The sequence below is a fragment of the Artibeus jamaicensis genome, unplaced genomic scaffold (assembly GCF_021234435.1).
Source record: "Artibeus jamaicensis isolate MK-2021 breed Jamaican fruit bat unplaced genomic scaffold, CSHL_Jam_final contig_3182, whole genome shotgun sequence".
In the NCBI taxonomy this organism is placed as follows: domain Eukaryota; kingdom Metazoa; phylum Chordata; class Mammalia; order Chiroptera; family Phyllostomidae; genus Artibeus; species Artibeus jamaicensis.
In genome coordinates, this window is record NW_026521742.1 from 305479 (window position 1) to 321323 (window position 15845).

General features: G+C 37.9%; 1 protein-coding gene across 4 annotated transcripts in view; it reads left to right on the forward strand.

The window, feature by feature from the left end:
• LOC119042012 (BTB/POZ domain-containing protein KCTD7) overlaps positions 1-15845 on the forward strand; it is a 90701-nt gene that overhangs the window by 50356 nt on the left and 24500 nt on the right. For 3 of the 4 annotated variants that reach the window (XM_037135557.2, XM_037135555.2, XM_037135558.2), the window contains 2 exons: positions 1023-1189; positions 7761-7930. In XM_037135557.2, coding sequence (XP_036991452.1) covers positions 1023-1189; positions 7761-7930 — 337 coding nt within the window. The remainder of the gene's footprint in view (positions 1-1022; positions 1190-7760; positions 7931-15845) is intronic. The other variant, XM_053663467.1, reaches the window with a different exon arrangement.

The following is a 15845-nucleotide window of genomic DNA, read 5'->3' on the forward strand; positions in this document are numbered from 1 at the left end:
AATCTTTGTCACGTATTCTTAATTATTGTTCCTGTCTCTCGTCTCTTTGGCCCTCAAGTTGTCACACAGCTGCCTGTATTATCTTTCTAAAGTACAGAGCTAATCATGGTAACTCATTGGATGGACAGTCTGTTTTGGTTTCCCACCACATGATGATGAAGGCCAGGGTGATAATGGGTTGGCAGTCAAGGTTTCTTACCACCTGGCACATCTAGCAGTATAGTCCAGCACACCATCAGTGCTCTGACTACCTTGAACTTGGTTGATAACAAGAATGACATGCCTTCACATTTGTAGTTCCTTCTCCCTGGCGTGCCCTCTGACTTGGCAGAATCTTATTAGTCCTGCAAGACAGACCTAAATGTCACCAATGTGAAACCTTCTTGGACTCCTCCAGCAGATTCAGTTCTTTCCCGTGTTCTCTTAGCGCTTGTGCTTTACCCTCTGCCATGGGACGTATGGAACGGAATTGTGATTATTTACTCGTCTTTTTCTATCTTACGTACGACCTTGAGCTTACTAGGTAAAAGGACCAGACTTTATTTTGTTTGTGTAACCATAGTACAATTGCTGAATGAAAATGATTGTGGAGAAAGTCCCTTTTAAAGTCTGCAGTTAACACCCTGACTGGTGTGGCTCAGCTGGTTGGGCATCATGCCACAAAGCGAAAGGTCTCCAGTTCAATTCCCATTCAGGGCACATGTCTGGGTTGCAGGTGCGGTACTTGGCTGGGATTGTGCAAGAGGCAGCTGATCAGTGTTTCTTCCTTCCATCAGTGTTTCTCTCTTCTTTTTCCCTCCCTTCCCCCCTCTCTAAAAAAATAAATAAAATGTTTTTTAAAAGTCCGTAGTTACATATAAGTTAGTTAGTTACAAATCAGAGACCTCAGACCTATTTGGTTTGTTTAACCTCCAGTTCTAAAAACCCCATGTTAGATCTTCCTCAATTCATAGAGTAATGACCGGTAGATACAAGGAAAACTTGGAGAATATGTGGGTCAGTAATCCTCTTTTGAATTGCAGGCTGCAGCGGGAGGAGGAAGAGGCCTTTGCCAGTAGTCAGAGCAGCCAAGGGGCTCAGTCCCTCACATTTTCCAAGTTCGAAGAAAAGAAAACCAATGAGAAGACCCGCAAGGTCACCACGGTGAAGAAGTTCTTCAGTGCTTCATCCAGGGTTGGATCAAAGAAGGGTAATTTTCTGTTTCTCCTTTTTTCTTCCCTGCTGAGATGAAGTACTGAGTAGATCCGCAACACATGTGGGCCCAACCCTCTAATTTCTCTAAGCTTTTAAAAACTCAGATTTGAGACTGAAATTGGGTTTGAGGGTTAGGCAGTAAATGAAACCAAAGATCTCTTTGGTCAGAGGATGTTGTATTCTAGAGAAGCTTGTTTATTCTAGGAGAAATAAAGAGAATTAAAACATATAGTTTTCTTTATAAGGAAATACATAGTTTATAAAATTCATTCCATCTAAACTGCTATCTTTTTGGTTGTCTTATATTTTGTGCCTTTAATTTTTGGATGCTGGTTTAATCTTCCTTACACAATATCCTCACCATCCATGCCTTAACAGAAATGGCTGTTTTTAGGGTTGCAGTCATCTAAAAAGGAAGTTTCCTGAGAGCTTATCTAAGAGACAGTATCTCGAGGAAATACATAGCGAACATATACAAAAAGGCTCCCTTTGTACTTTTAGAGGGGCGAATGTAATCCTTAGTGTGCATTTTCTAGTGCGTGGATTTATATGTACTTGACCTTATTCATCCTATTTCTTAAAATGCTGTATAACCAGCAAAAGGATTATCACTAAAATCATACTCGTTCAGTCAGTGAGCAGAAAGCTAGTTGACATGGCCCAGCGGGAAGCAAGGAGGAATATCCGTTGTTAGGACTCGGTCTCTGAACCTTTATGTTGGTGGTCTGTTGTGCAGTAAATGGGGAGTGGTGAGGGAGACTGGGAACCAACACTGACGCTAACAGAGAGCTCTTGTCTCGGACAGAGCCCCTGTCTGGCTCCCAGGGGCTCCTCAGCCTGGGGTGGTTGTGATGAGGGGTTTTTTTGGCCTGCCCAAAGGCAGGGCAATGAATAACATCAGCCCTTAAGATCTCTGCTGGTCTTTGGATTTAATGATGATTGTTTTGTTTTATTAAAGGGAAAGGTTACTTATAACCTGAAACACAGCATTTCTCTTATAAATGTAAGCCTTTAAATAATCTTTTACTTTACATGATAAATTTGGAGCTGTTTTTTGGTTGGCTGTTAACTCGAAGCAATTTTCTCCTGCAGTAGAAGGGGATTAATCCTTACTGGCTAGAGATTAAGAATGTACTTGGCTCATGACTTATTTATCAGGAGGTATCTGGTAGGATGGTTAAGAACATAAGCTTTGGAATCAGGCTGGTTGAGTCTCAGATTTACAGGTTCACTGGCTGTATGACTGAGGGCAAGCTAATCTCTTTCAGCCTTGTCTGTTCTGAGAGACATTAATACTTACCGTAGGCATGTCTTGAGGATTAAATGAGTTGATGCATCTAAAGTTTAGCACAGTACCTAGCACACATTGTAAGTCTCCAGTAAGTATTCATTATTTTTTACTGTTTTTCTGAGAGAATGGTCTCTGCTAGGAACGAGCTCAAAGGCATTGATCAAAGCCATTCATACTGATAGCTTACATTCTGTTCCCTGCTTTTGGAAAGTTTCACTAACCTTACGAATTTATGATAGATGATGAAAGGGTATATGACAACAGATGAACTAGTAAAGCAATTATAAAACCATCAGCTCTGACTGCCTCATTTTACGAATGACACGATAGCCCATAAAGGTTAACTAATTTACTCAAGGTTATATGAGTTGATGTATTAGAATTCCGGTCTTCTAACTCCTGGTGTAGTTTTTTCCCTTGAGCTCGTGTGTGTGTGTGTGTGTGTGTGTGTGTGTGTGTGTTTGTACATATATCTGTATCTATATCCATATAGGTATATGATGAGGTTCCCATTACTGAAGTGAGCTCACTGACCATCCTGGACAGTTTTAGAAAAATGTTCTAAGAAAGAAAATTTGTACTTTAAAAGAAACACTTCCAAGTTATTTTTATTTTAAAAACTTTTATATGGAGTATTTTTTACCTTTTTTTTTCTTTTGGAATGATAGGTTTTTACCTTAATTTTTTACCTTTAGTTGTTTTTTTTTGTTTATAGAAAGCATATAGGGATGAAGACCTCAAAGTATTGAAAAAACGAATGTGTGGGTATTGGTGAGGAGGATGCTGTTGGATCTGTCTTTCATGTGTTGCCTACGTGGCTTTGCCAGATGAACTTCACACTTCAGACAGATGGTTTGGCCTTTGCATGTGGATAAGGTTGCCTGTACTAAATACAGTTTTAATTTATTGGGTCTGGACAAAAATAGACTTTTTGTGTTCTGTGTTCTTTATTTTACTTCATTAATGCATGATGCCTTTGCTTTTGATATTGAACTTCTCTGGTAGCACAAAAGAGAGTTCTTAAGCCAGGGCAGCTTGGTAATAAACAGAACACAAATAACTTTTCTAAGGGATTTGAAGACTATTTTAACAACAGTTGGATGCCCTTTCAGAGAGGGTAATGGAACAGCTTGACTGTAAAAACTCAGAAAGTTTACTTACGGTTTTCAATTTCCAAAAGTAAGGTTGAGTGAGCTATAGTTTACATAGTAAATTATAGTGGGTTGGCCCAGTGGGGATAATTGCTCACCTGTTAAAAAATGCCCCCTTTTTAAAGAGCTCAAATAGATGTTGTCACCCTGGGTAGAGACTTGTGTATGTCTTCTACAAATTACTCTAAAGGCTATGCTCCTAGAATTAAAATACTGATCTTCCACCCAATCCTTAGACTCTAATACTGTTCTTCACTAGGGTTCCTTGGAGAAGTGACTGATTCCAGGGCTAGAATAGGGAAAGAAGGCCCCCCTAAAATGTTGGGGACATGTCAAAGACCCAGAAGCCAGCCTGAAGGGGTTCCCACTGGCCACATTAGCATATCAAATAAATAAGAACAATCAATGGAGTATAACTGAATAAAATAATAATGCATTAGTCTGTCCACTAATAAAATAGATAATATTAAATAAAAGAGAAGGGATGATGGAAATAGAAAATCACTGTTTTGCAGTAATCATAATGAGGATTAATTCAGGCAAGTTTCATCAGTTGGTGCTAAAGCTGGGTCGAGGGGAGGAATAAGTTATGAACGTGGTCTCAAGTGAATGCCCTAACTTATTTTATTAATTACAAATAGAGAAATGGTATCTATATAACTATGTGAGAAGATGGACATTATGTACCCCCAGATTTGATACTTTGAAAAGAGCACAACAAGAAGTAGGTAGTATTTATAACCTGAAAATTAATAACCTGAATCAGTCATGAGGAAACAGCTGAGAAACCCAAATCAAGTGGCATTCAACAAAAAAGTGGCCTGTATTCTTCAAAATTCTGAATGTCTTGAAAAACAAAGGAAGGCTGGGGAACATTTCCAGATTAAAGAAGATATAAGTGTACTTGACCAGTAAGTGAATGTTTGACCCTCAGTTGTATCCTGTTTTTTAAAAAATCACACAAGTTTTAAAAGTAGCTATATTGTAGTTATGTAAAAGAATATCTTTGTTATTAGGAAATACTTATAGTAAGGGAGTAAAGAGCATGATATATACAATATACTCTGAAAAAATATTAGAAAAGATAATACACAGATGTGTAGCAAATAAATAGGTACAATTTAACTCAAAGTAACAGCTGGTGGTTATTTTTTCTGAAACATTTTTTTATTAATATGAAAAACCAAAAATGTATTTGTGTATAACTAAAAACCATTCTTCAATACGTGGAACTTAATCCTTCACTCAGTCTGATAATTTCACTCCCAGTCCTGATGGAATAACAAGGGTTGGGTTTACTCTACTCCCTTAACAGCTAGAAAATCAAACAAAATATAAGAAATAATAGTTTTCCTACATTAGCCAATAGGCAGTTGGGGGAGTAACCTCTGAGAGAGGGGACAAATGTAAGTCCTGTGAGTGCCCCATCTCACTGTCGGGAGAGGTTTTAAGCCATGACACAGGGAGACACAACTCAAACTCCCTAAATTTGGGAAATGAGTTTAGAGCACAGTAAGTCACTAGAATTGGCATGACAAAGCTCAAGAGAGGATGCGAGTGTACTGAAAAACTCCAGATAGCTGCACATGCGTGTGAGAGAACGGCCCAAGACTGGGTGTGAGGGATCCAGGAGTGAGCAGAACAACCCCCAGAGCACACGTGGCTGGGAAAAACTCATTTTCCCAACAGCAGGGAACAGAGCAGCAGCAAGGGCAAATAGGTGGTGCATCCAAATGACTCAAAAAATAAAAGGGACGTAGTCTCCCGCTCATCCAGTTCACAACTTTCCACCACATTCAGACAACCTTCATTACTGTATTTTTTGTGTGTATCCTTTTGTGCATTTGTTTTCATTTATAAATACATATATTCTTATTCTAGTTCTCCTGTTTTACATAAAGGATAGCACACTACCCGTACCCTACTTGTTTAACTTTGCAATACATTTAAGAACTCTTTCCTTCTCAGTACATAAAAGCATACTTTTTTGTTTTAAGATTATACATTCCATTTTCTGAATCAAGCCATAATTTATGTAGTCACTTCATCACCATTTTGTGCAGTTGCAGTATTGTGTTAACAAGAGTTGCATTGCACACATTTTATTTAGTGTATGTGCCGTGGTGTGAGTAGAAAATTTCTGAGAAGTGGAATTGTTTGGTCATGGGACAAATGTTTTTTTAAATTTTGATGATTATTGCCAGATTGCACCTCATTGCAGTTACATCATTTTACATTCGCACCCCTACAGTATGAGCACCTCTCCCCCATATCCTCATCAACATCAAACTTCAGGTTTTTGTCTATTTATTACTTTTTTAAATGGCATCTCATAGTAATATTAATTTGTGTATTTGTTAACACAAGTACGATCGAACATATTTCCTGTTTAAGATCCATGTTCATTTCCTTTCTGTGAATTGTTAGTATTCTTGACCAGTTTTCATAATGAACTGTTAAGAATTTTTTCTTCTCTAGTTATAGGAGTCTTTTTGTGATATAACATACAAACAGTTGTTTCTAGTTTGCTGTCTGACTTTTGAATGATGTGTTTTCACTATACATATTGAATGGGGGTTGTGTTTTGTTTCTCTCCTATTTTTTTCTCTTAATGCAGTTGAATTCTTTAAGGGTTTCCACATGTTGAATCATAATTAGGAAGCACTAGTCACTTAAAAGATAGGCAAATACTTGATTTGGAAAGATAACTAAAATGCAATTTTGTTCTTCTGACTACTTGATAGTACAGTTTGCAGGGTCAGGGGAGGGTGTTTATGCTTTAATTTGAGTTTAAGTCAAGCAGTTAAGTAACACGATTTAATAACTGGGTATGTAACAAATGAGATGTGGGGCTTTGGCTTGCTGCAGTTACTAGTATATTCTTATAGGCAATCTAACATGTGTTTGTCTCACTTTGAATAAACCAGGCACTCTAACAGGAATATTGCCTTCATGATATTAAAACTTTATACCAACTTCATCATTAAAATGTACATCAGATTCTAAAGTTCCAAAAATAAGGTTGTAAGAAACTACTCTGAGAAACATGTAATAGGTTGATTTTAATACCTTCAAAAGATACTTTTTCTTCTTAATTGTCTTTCTTTTTGTGTTAAAAGGGAATCATGGGTTTATGAGGTACCTAACTCCTTACAGCAGGGATGTCAAACTCATTTTTATTGGAGGCCACATCAGCCTCGTGGTTGCCTTCAAAGGGCCGAATGTAATCTCAGCTCCTTAAGGGAGCAGTCCCATTTATACAGTCCTAAAATGATTTCAGCCCTTTGAAGGCAACTGTGAGGCTGACGTGACCCTGACAAAAATGAATTTGACACCCCAGCCTTATCGGTATTAAATTAGGGAGCACAGTTTGAAAGTTAGTAGGCTTAGAATGTGGTAAGATACCAAGGGATAGTTCCTGCTGTTCTTACATCTCCCTTACCTCTGGGACGGTCCCGTGGTCCTTTCGGTATATTTATAGAGGCGGGGAGGAGTTGTGTGGCTGGCTCAGTTGCCGCTTTATGCGCTTCCCCTGGCCCTGTGCTGTGTGCTTTGTCACAATTGATCGGGATGCTGCTTTGAATGTCACTCTTTCCCTTTGAGCAGTCTGACTCGAAAACTGAATGGTGGATGAATAGTTATTAATCTCCACATAAACATTAGCCTTTGCCTTTTGGGCAAGTAAAATGGATTTGAAAAATGTGTTTACCATTTTAAAAGTCATCGAACATTTTTGTCCTTCTACTGATTATTTTACTTGATTAGTTTTATAAACTCATGCAGACCTTTGAGAAAGTTGTTCAAGATAGTGATGTCATTTTAGTGTTAATGATTAAATACATGGATCAAAGCATGATGTGTTCTGTCTAAGAAAATCCAAATAGAGCAACTTATATTTGAATAGAGATGTCTTTCAGGTCATGTAGTTTTATCTATTTGTATTCCTACTCATCAAGAAGATTTAGCTTACTTGTAGGAAAATTGCCCAAATATTGAAGCATAAAATAATTTAAACTCAAGTTTAACTTTGATTAAGTATCATTTAAATAATCTTAAGTTAGATACTTGAAATAATTCTGTGCATGGCTCTTCTATGTAATGAAACTTATTTTTAATTTTCCCAGCAGAAATTCAGGAAGCAAAAGCTCCCAGTCCTTCCATAAACCGGCAAACCAGCATTGAAACGGATAGAGTGTCTAAAGAGTTCATAGAATTTCTCAAGACCTTCCACAAGACAGGCCAAGAAATCTATAAGCAGACCAAGCTGTTTTTGGAAGCAATGCATTACAAAAGGGTAGGTTGAGAATAACCACTTAGAAACAGAATTTTGGTTTTAGGAAGGGTCTTAAGAGATAATCTAGTGCAACTTTGTCATTTTATACCTGAGAAAATCAAGACCCAGACATGTTAAGTTACCTAAGAAATATGCCACTGAACCAAGTTAAAATCTGATTCCCAGGCTAGTACTTTTCCATGCAACTCAGCTGTGTTTGGATTATCATTGCGTGGAAAGAGTTGACGCCCAAGCCACTGCTATGGCATTTACTTCCTACCTGTCAGCTTGCAAACAGTATAAACTGTCACAGTTGGTAGATCTTGGACTCTGAAGTGTCAATTGTTAGATCGGTAGCAATCATTTTAGAGTATTTTTGTTTATGTTTTGTGTTGTATTTTGATTTTTAATTTTTCTCTCCTTGCTGAGGTAGAGAAGGGAAAACTAGAATTTAGATGTTGGAAGGGACCATAGTGATTATCTGGTTTTACTCTTCTTGTTTTAGATGGGGAAGTTGAGAGCCACAGAGGATAAGTGGCTTGTCCAAGGTTACGCAGCTAGATTCTGCCAGTGTCAGAACTAGAACTTGTGTCTTTCATGTGTGTATCTTTAACGTGTAATTTCTAAGTGATAATTTTAGTTACAGTAATTCATAAGACTCCCTGTAATGGGACTCATTTTGTAAATAGGGATTAGTTCATTTGTAATATACCTCACCCATTAAACTTAGAATTAGCTCTGTCAAAGTATTTTTTAAATAGTGAATTCAGTTAGTGAAGGAGAAAATAAGCTCTCTTTCTTGTTTTTTGGTGTGCAATTACACTGACAATAAATAAGCCGCCTCTTTTTTCCCCCTGAAAGTGTTTGTAAGCAAATAGTGATATTTAGAGTTAAATAAAGCCAGCTAGATAACATTGATGTTTTGAGTTAGAAGCAATGATAGACTTCTTTAATATGAAAAAATTCAGGTTTCATGTGACATGCAACTTTCAGGTTTTTTTAAATTTTACTTATTTATTTTTAGGGAGAGGGGAAGGGAAGGAGAAAGAGTGGGAGAGAAACATCAATGTGTAGTTGCCTCTCATGTGTCCCCTACTGGGGACCTGGCCTGCAACTCAGGCATGTGCCCTGGCTGGGAATTGAACCGGCGACCCTTTGCTTCACAGGCCCGTGCTGAATCCACTGAGCTACACCAGCCAGGGCCCAACTTTCAGTTTTTAGTAAAAGTAAAAACTAAAGTTTTGTAGTTATTTACTCTTCAGCTCTATGAAATATTTACAGGATCTCTAGTCTATATTGCCATATATGCCATATACTGCATATAAAATATTCACTGTATAATACTGTATTTTTAAAAACTGCTCAGCTCAGACTTGTTTGATTTTCCTTTTGCTCAGAAGTGTAATGTGCCCTTGTTCTGTAATATGTTGGTTGACTTTTGACTCAATACACTAAAGTAAAGAAGTAATTAACTGGCATAGATACTGTCATACTTGTTTTTAAGGCATCACTAATTGATATCAGAAACCTGGATATGACCTCAGAGTCCTCCTTGTTTAAGAACCACTGTGCAACCTATTTTCCATTTCTACACCAACAGTACATGTTTTATGGTTAAGTGGCCAAGCCCTGTGCATGTGCACGCAGCATCTAGCATGATGCCTAGCGCAGCATGCCTGACACTCGAACAAATGTTCGTGAAACTTAATGTCTCTGGGGGAGCCCTTCTTGTCTTTAGCTCCACATTAATGGTGTTTCAAATACATAAAACATCTGTTACACCTGAATGAAGCAACCTTACCTAACTAGCTTCAAATCATTCAGTTATATACATTTCTTGAGAGAGTGTGATCGAGTACAAATTGGGATAGTTCCTGTGAGGTAATGAAATATGTTACAGTGCAAGGTGCTCTCTGTACTCAGTTCATCAAAACTGTTTAAAATTCTGATGTTACTGTTATTCTCACCAACTAAACTTTCTCTAGGTATTTTATTTTCATGAACTACTCAATATGAAAATTCATTCTTATCTGTTTGAAATTGCCTTGTTGACAATGCCATTAACTGATAATTCTTCCTACTGCCCACACAGTATTATTCTTCCCTAATTTGGGAGTTTTAGGACACAAGCCACTCTTGCCTACGTCTTTTCCACTTCATTCTGTTTTCTCCAATACTGGCGTGTGCCAGGGATGACCAACCTTTTCTGTGTATAGGTCAAGTCTAGAAAATGAAATACATGTTTTCAGGATTCTGTTAAATTTTTTTCAGCTATTTTATCTTTATCAAGAAGCACTTTACTTGCACTTAGACTTTAAAAAGTTTTTTCTCATCCCAAAAGAGAAATTTGGGTAAAATTTCATTTACACAGCACCGCATTATTGCAATATGATGCTTTACTATTTAACAGATATTATTGTTTGCTAAGACTCTTCTGAAACTGATGTATTTTCTCCTTTTTTTTTTGTTTTTGCTTAATCCTATTAGATACTTAAAATATGTGTTATCTTATATAGTCGGTCCCTTTTCATATTTTTTAATATAAAATATATTTCTGTTGCAAATGAGGCAGCTACATTATTAATGCAAAACTCATTCATATTGAACATACAGTTGTTATCAGCTGTTTTTCTCAGAAGTCACCATAGTAAGAATTTATATTTCATTGTAGAAATGGCCAGGGGTTTGGGGAGGGGCTATGAAGAAGCTTAGAACTTACAAGGTTTAATTTTTTAAACTTATCATTACAAAATGACTATAAGAATCTCACTGTAAGAACCAAACTTCAATTAGATCTAACTATGGCCACAAATCCACAGATGTATATGGTTACCAATGAAAAGAAGGATGTATAGATTTCTTTCATCATTTAGACCAAGCCTTATATGCCTAGGGTAACTTTATTTTTTGAAGTATATTTTATTGATTACGCTATTACAGTTGTCCCAGTTTTTTTCTCCCCTTTATTCCCCTCCTCCCTGCACCGCCCCACCCTCTGGCATTCCCCCCACCTCCTTATTAGTTCATGCCCATAGGTTGTGCATATAAGTTCTTTGGCTTCTCCATTTCCTATACTGTTCTTAACCTCCTCCTGTCTACTTTGTACATACCATTTATACTTCTTATTCCCTGTACCTTTTTCCCCATTCTCCTCCCTCTCCCTCCCTATTGATAACCTCCATGCGATCTCCATTTCTGTGATTCTATTCCTATTCTAGTTGTTTGCTTAGTGTTTTTTTTAAGGTTCATTCGTTGATACTTGTGAGTTTGTTGTCATTTTAATGTTTATAGTTTTTTTGAAATTTTTTTCTATTTCTTAGATAAGTCCCTTTAACATTTCATATAATAAGGGCTTGGTGATGATGAACTCCTTTAACTTGACTTTATCTGGGAAACACTTTATCTGCTCTTTCATTCTAAATGATAGCATTGCTGGATAGAGTAATCTTGGATGTAGGTCCTTGTCTTTCATGACTTAAATACTTCTTTCCATCCCTTTTTGCCTGCAAGGTTTCTTTTGAGAAATCAGTTGACAGTCTTATGGGAACTCCTTTGTAGGTAACTGTCTCCTTTTCTCTTGCTGCTTTTAAGATTCTCTGTTTATCTTTAATCTTGGGTATTGTAATTATGATGTGCCTTGGTGTGTGCTTCCTTGGATCTCACTTCTTTGGGACTTTCTGAGCTTCCTGGACCTCCTGGAAGTCTCTTTCCTTTGCTAGATTGGGGAAGTTCTTCATTATTTGTTCACGTAAGTTTTTCATTTCTTACTCTTCCTTTTCTCTTTCTGGCACCTCTGTGATTTGGATGTTGGAAAGTTTAAAGTTGTCCTGGAGGTTCCTAAGCCTCTCCTTGTTTTTTTTGAATTCTTGTTTCTTCATTCTGTTCTGGTTGAATGTTTATTTCTTCCCTTGGTTCCAAATCATTAATTTGAGTCACAGTTTTCTTCCCTTCACTATTGGTTCCCTGTACATTTTCCTTTATTTCACTTTTCATAGCCTTCACTTTTTCCTCTGTTTTGTGAGCACACTCAACCATTTCTGTGAGTATCCTGATTACCAGTGTTTTGAACTGGTACCAGTGTTTTGAACTGGTGCATCTGATATATTGGCAATCTCTTCATTGCTTAGTTGTATTTTTTCTGGAGCTATACTCTGTTCTTTCATTTGGACCATTTTTTTTTCTCTCTTGAGGCTTGTTATGATGTTAGAGGCGGAGCCTTAGGTATTCGAGAGGGCAGGGCAACCCATGTTGCTGCGTTGTGGTGCTGTGTGAGGGTAGGGGTCAGAGAGGGAACAATGCCGCTTGCTTAGCCCTCTGTAGGCTTTCAGTAACTTCCTCCGCTACCCACAAGCAAATTGGCCCTTCTGGTGCTGATTCCCGGGTGGCTGGGTTGTGTATGTTCTAGGACCCTGTGGATCTATCCAGTGCACTCTCCCGTGAGGCTGGGAGTCTCTCCTGCCACCGCACCTGCCACAGGTTTTTATCAGACGTTTTGAGGCTTTATGTGGAACCCTGGGTTGTGCAGTCTGTCTGGCTCCCTAGTTGTTCCTCCCGATTTTATTTGCACGTGAATGTGTGACGGCCCAGTCCTCCAGCCACTGCCTTGTCACCCTTCCTCTCCCCACAGGCTGCCCATTTCCACTTCTTCTGCCAGTCTGAATGAATGTTTCTTCTTTAACTCCTTGGTTGTTGGACTTCTATACAGTTTGATTTTCTGGCAGTTCTGGTAATTTTTTGTTTTTAAATTTGTTGTTGTCCTTCTTTTGGTTGTGTAAGGAGGCATAGTGTATCCACCTACACCTCCATCTTGGCTGGAAATCCCCAATTTTAAAATTCGAAGCAGCATGGATGAGAAGGGAGGCAAAAGACAATGGGAAAACACCTAAGCTGCTGGAACCTGTGCATCATAAGAAACAAAAGTAGATAAAAGAGCAAGTTGATATCTATGTTGAAAACGTGGCATGAATCAAAATAATTAAAAATACATTGATGTCTGAAAGCAGACTTAAAACATTAATGAGGGGCAGCTTGGTTGTAAGGCTGGCAAGATGCCGTCTTCCAGGTTTGGCCTTTTCTCCCGGGCCCTCTTCTGTTGTGCACAGATACAGAACAGAACAACAATGGCCATACTGAAGGCTATATGGGTCAAAATGGCACTGGAGAGAAATACTTTCTCTACAGAGGAATTATTCATGGAACAGAAAGTCAAGTTAGAAGAGCAGCTAAAAGAGCCTGTGGAAAAATGTTAACAAGCTTTGGCAGATACTGCGAACTTCAAGAGAATCCAGAAATGGTGGAAGTGGCGAATTGCATGGTGTTTAAGGGTCTGCAACGACATGTTAGAGGTTGTAGACATTTTGGAGAAGGCAACACAATGTATTCCAAAAGTAGAAATTAAGGACAGTATTCACCTGAAGCACCTCATGATGACTGAAGGCCCCATTCAGAAGGTATTCATGAAGCAGGACTTACTCAAATTGAACGATTCATGATTCAAACTGAACTGAGTTTGACCCTTACATGCCTAAGGCCTTGTCCTCTACACCGTTTGAGAGCAAAGAGCTGGGCACAGTGATCTACTTAACAGTCTGCATGGGCCCACTCTGAGATCCACAAGTGTGGTGGCACACACACTTGTGTGTGTAAGTGTGTGGAAGAAACCTAGCTGCCTCATGAAGAGTTGTTTGTTTTTTTTTAACTAGCTGCTGTAACTCTTAAGTCTTTTTTACTTTGCTCACCTATGAGTACTTTTGACCTTTTCTCAAATGTTGTGGGAAAACTCAAGTAACCAGTGGCTAAATACGCATTTGCACAGTTGCATTCATGAGCTCTGATTCGGGAGCTTGTTCATTGAGAACAAGACTACAGTTTTAATACCTTAACATACTTACTGAAGAGTCCAGTGGGATAGTACTTAACCTCAGTATCACGAATAACACTGTGTCTGCTTAAACTCTGGTGACATTAAAGTATTTTAAATTAATGCAGTGTCTTTGGGAATACTGATCTTTGGCTACGCGACCAAAGATTAGAATTCCCACATTATTTCTACATCTCTGCACTATAGCTTGTGAGTTACTAGAATTCTTAGCTCATAACATATTTCATTCAGTGAAGGAAAAGCAAGAACTTAAACATTATTTTGCTAAAAAAAATTTTACAGTGACCTTTGTGAAGAACATATATAAATTCATTTGTAATTAGTAACTATCCAGATGCTAAAAATGATCAACTACTGGATTTTTCTTAGAGATAGAAAAGGAACATACATACCTTATTCTTACCACCTATATTTTGCCAGTGATTGAATTTGATGGTCATTTATTTTTGCTCTGTTTTGCTTGTCTAAATGTAAAAGTATTTTTATTTATATTTAGCTAGCTATTAATCACCTCAGGGCATATTCCCTGGTAAGATAGGCTATCTCTAAATAGGAGGACTGCATATTTGATACACCTTAAATGTTAATGTTTGATTTTTAAATTTTATTTAAGCGGATTAAAGCCCTAATATTGCAGCAGAAACCAGCAATATGGAAAGTGTGGATGTGAAAGCTAAAATCGAAATTTATTAAACAGTCAACTGTGCTGCAGCAGAAACTTCATGAATTCAGGGCATTGTCATGGAGGTCCAGTTCCAGCCAATGGGAGTTCCAAATGAAATACACAGAAAACATAATTACGGGAAGAGTCAAATAAAGGTTTTATTAACTGGAAGTGGTAAAAAAAGACTTCAGCCAGACAATCAAGAATGTTTAGAGAGAATCTCTCAGTATTACTATTCAAAGAAATATACCCACTTGTCAAACCTTTTAAACTACAAAGAAAAAATTTTTTTACGAAAAAAAGTAAAATGATCTTACACAGACATTATAGAAAAGATAATCCCAGGCAGTGGTTAGAGAGTACATAAAGAAAAGGATTGCTTTACACTGTTATACTGTGTTTTTTCTTAGAAAGCTATGAAAATTTTTTTGTGGAATTTTGCAGAACCTAAAATAATTAACCAACACAAATCTGCTATCAGAACTGTGAAGGATCTGAGATTTACCCTATTTGTGAGTTAACAAATTAGTCTGCTATGGTTTCACAGATTCTGGCAGACGACACAGGTCTCCTAAGTTGGGAAGAAGGGTGAGTTTAGAACAGCAGTAGGAGTAGCCAGAGTGTATCAGCATTTGGACTACTTTCCGGAGTGTCGGTTCCCACAGGGCAATGCCTGTGAATGCAGTGAGTTACGATACAGAAAAGGATGTTTTATAATGGGCATGAGCTTGCCTGACCTTTGCCCCTGAGGGAAGCATTATACTGGACAGTAAACAATTTACCCTTTTTTTCACTTGAGGGAGGCACTAGCCTTGTGTTTCAAGGCTGTAAGTTATATAGCTGTTCTTGAAGAGAGTACTGAAGAAAAGCAGTGCCTCTTTTCACAAGATGTGTGGAAATATAAGCGATCCACGCAGAATTGTCTCCTACATCTTTCTAGTATTACAAAGGGAAGAACTATAATAGCCACAGTCATTTCTTCTGTTCAGTTAACATTGAGCCCTAGCTAGCGCTGTGCCTGGCTCTGTTACAGGCACTGAGGATACGGTGGTGAGCAGGGCCCTCATGGGGTCGACATGTTGGTGGAGGAAATGGACAGTAAACTGATTTATAATATAGCACAGCGGAAGACCTAGGAGGAATCTAAAGCAGGATAAAAGGACAGAGTGGAAGGGAAGTTATTTTACATTCTGAAATAAACACTAATGAAGCGTGAATCTGCATATGAATAGAAATATTAAAGGAATTTTCTGAACTATAAAATTACAGTGATTGTGTGGCACCAGTGAAACAGGCCACAGTCTTTCTAGTTAAAAGTGAGCACTAGTGATAATCATTAGAATGAAATGAATGTTGTTTGTTCTAAGTTAAGTGCTACAATTTGGTGCAAA